Here is a 2,585-nt window from a genome sequence, read left to right as displayed (position 1 = left end):
TAACCACCTGGCCATACCGGGCCAGATCTTACGTTTGTAGTGTATTCAAGATGACTTTCTTTTGTCTTGTAGAAAATATATATTTTGTTTTACAATTCTTAATCCAAGACATATTGCCTAGTTCCAGAATTAAGTAGACTAAAAACTTATATTTCAAGTGGAAAAACTGTCATTTTTTAGCACATTTCAAATGTATTTTAATAGCTTCACAGGACTTGATTAAACAAGCCCAGGAAATATTTTAGTAATCTTTGATTCTAAATAAATCTGTTCCTCAGAATGTTTTGCATGCTCAATTATACATGTTTGGCTTTTATTCAGATTGTGAGTTTGTTTCTGGAACTTCTATATTTTGGGGATTTTGTAAGTGTTGTCAGGATAACTTGTTTATTTACAGAAAGTTCTGCGTGGTGGTTAGGGGCATGCTGAAATTTCAGAGTTGATAGTTTTAGTATTACATCATTCTTTTGAAATGGAGATCACTTCGAAACAATGATATTATTAGACCTCCATAGTATTCTACCTCATGTTTTTCATATTGTAAAAAATTAAGTATGACCTTTTCACCTAATGTATGTATGTGTTTGTATGCATGTGACATTTCCATGCCACAAATTACTTACATATTTTTGATAACTGGTTATCTACACATATTTAGGTTAATTGATGTCTAGCTTTAATTATCGCAAGTAACTACATGATGTTATCCTTTCCCAGAAAATCAGATTTCCTTACATAACGCCCCCAATAACATAGCGGTAAAGTCTGTGGACTTTTGCCGCTAGAAACCGGATTTTCAATATCCATGGTGGGCACAGCACAAATAGCCCACTGTGTAACTTTGTGCTTAACTACAAACAAAACCTTATATTATATTGTACTTGGTGTAATGCCTAATTACCAGAAATAGGTGCAATAATGAGTTTACCAGAAAAAAAAAAATCTGTTTGTTACTTGTTTTTGAAAAAATTATTTATTTTTTTTCGTGTTTAATTTTGTTTACTTCGAGTATACACCGATTCTTTCTAGACGTTTATGTTTGCTAAAATACGTGTAGTTGCTTCACAAACCATGGTTACTGCTAAGATCTTGGTGCAGTTTCTGGGCTTCTAATAAATTTACTGTAGTTACTTATCGTGTCACCGAGAAACATGCCAGTTATTTGTAGCATTTCAGTTTCATCGCACATACATAGTGTCATTATTTGTTTATTTGGAACTAGTTACTTTTAGACTGTTGTGAAATGGTTTAGTGACCATCTGATTGCATGAGGAAAGATGAACTTGCTTCGTGGGTGGGAGACTATTTTTATGATATTGTGTCATGCTTTTAGCTATTCTTATAAAACGTTGTATCCATGTTGTATCCATGTCATATGGACATTCTACTTCCAGGAATATTTACATCGTCAAAAGTTGGAACAACAACAAAAAATTGAACAAGAAAGAAAGGAAAAGGAAAGGCTTGATGGAATAAGGAAAAGGGAAAAACGTGAACAAAGTAAGATACTTAAACTTTCGTTTTATTTCGAAATACAGTTTTAAGGCATTATTTATTTCTTTTCCAATATATTTATGGCCATCTAGGACTATGCAATTTAGAAGTAGAGACAATAAGAAAAAGAATGCAATGTGTGAAAGTATGCTATGTAGTACTCAGAGATGTTAATTAAAAGCAGTGATGATAAAAAATACTCAAGTAGTTTAAAATCTTAAATCGTAAAGTTAGGGACATTTGGGAATATAACTGACACATTTTAACCTGTTTTTATAGGAGTCATACAGATTTGTATATTATCAAACATTGACTGGATTAATATTTGTAGCGGGGGTGCTGAAAATGATTTACCAAGATCGAAATCTCTGTATAAAAGAGGAACTACGCATGCGCAACACTCTCACATGTCAAGCCAGTGGTGTTTCCGCACCCATAGCAACCCTATTTTACACACCCTTGTTGCCAGATGTTTAGTTTTTTATCCTGTGAATGTTAATAGAAATTGTGTTTTTTATCATTCTACAGGAGAGTTCGTTGTATACTAATTTAAGTTTGTTTGTTTGTTTGTTTTTTTGCATGCAGGTGCTGTTGCCTCTAACGAGGTCAAGCAGCGGCTTTTGGAGTTTGTCCTAAGCAAAAAGCAACGTGAAGCTGTAATTAATAGCGTCAGTAACTCTCCTACCGGGAGTAATAAATGGTGAGTTTAATACAAATCAACTTATTCTATGATGAGATTTTTACTAGCGCGGAATAACGTTCCTTACTAACATAGGTATTTTTAATATTGGTTCTAACTTTCACAACGTTAACTGTATTGCCTACACATACAAAAATAAACTGAGTACGGGTTGCCCCTGTGATAGAATTATGGAGTTTGGAGACGACGAGTTCGAATATGTGTGATACCACAAAATATTCACCACAGTTTAAGATGGCAATATATTAGCGTGGACGGTGGGTGGTAGGGTGTTGCTGGCAAGGTTACTTTCCTTTTAGTCAGTAGTTCAGTACTAGTAGGGACAAATGGTTTTAGTAGGTTTGTCACAGATACAAGGCAAACAGTATATAAGCGGTAGAACGATAAACTT

At 33.9% G+C, this 2,585-nt stretch overlaps 1 protein-coding gene across 1 annotated transcript in view; it reads left to right on the top strand.

The window, feature by feature from the left end:
• Positions 1-2,194, top strand: part of LOC106469703 (histone deacetylase 9-like) — a gene marked incomplete at its 3' end in the record, with an annotated part of 7,993 nt that extends 5,799 nt beyond the window's left edge. Inside the window, exons 3-4 of the mRNA XM_013930215.2 lie at positions 1,395-1,500; positions 2,080-2,194. Of these exons, the coding sequence (XP_013785669.1) occupies positions 1,395-1,500; positions 2,080-2,194 (221 nt within the window). The remainder of the gene's footprint in view (positions 1-1,394; positions 1,501-2,079) is intronic.
• Between the last annotated feature and the right edge of the window lie 391 nt (positions 2,195-2,585).

This window comes from Limulus polyphemus, unplaced genomic scaffold, assembly GCF_000517525.1.
Source record: "Limulus polyphemus unplaced genomic scaffold, Limulus_polyphemus-2.1.2 Scaffold3624, whole genome shotgun sequence".
NCBI lineage: Eukaryota > Metazoa > Arthropoda > Merostomata > Xiphosura > Limulidae > Limulus > Limulus polyphemus.
The sequence above is the reverse complement of the archived record's forward strand: the minus strand, read 5'-3'. Positions and strand labels throughout refer to the sequence as shown.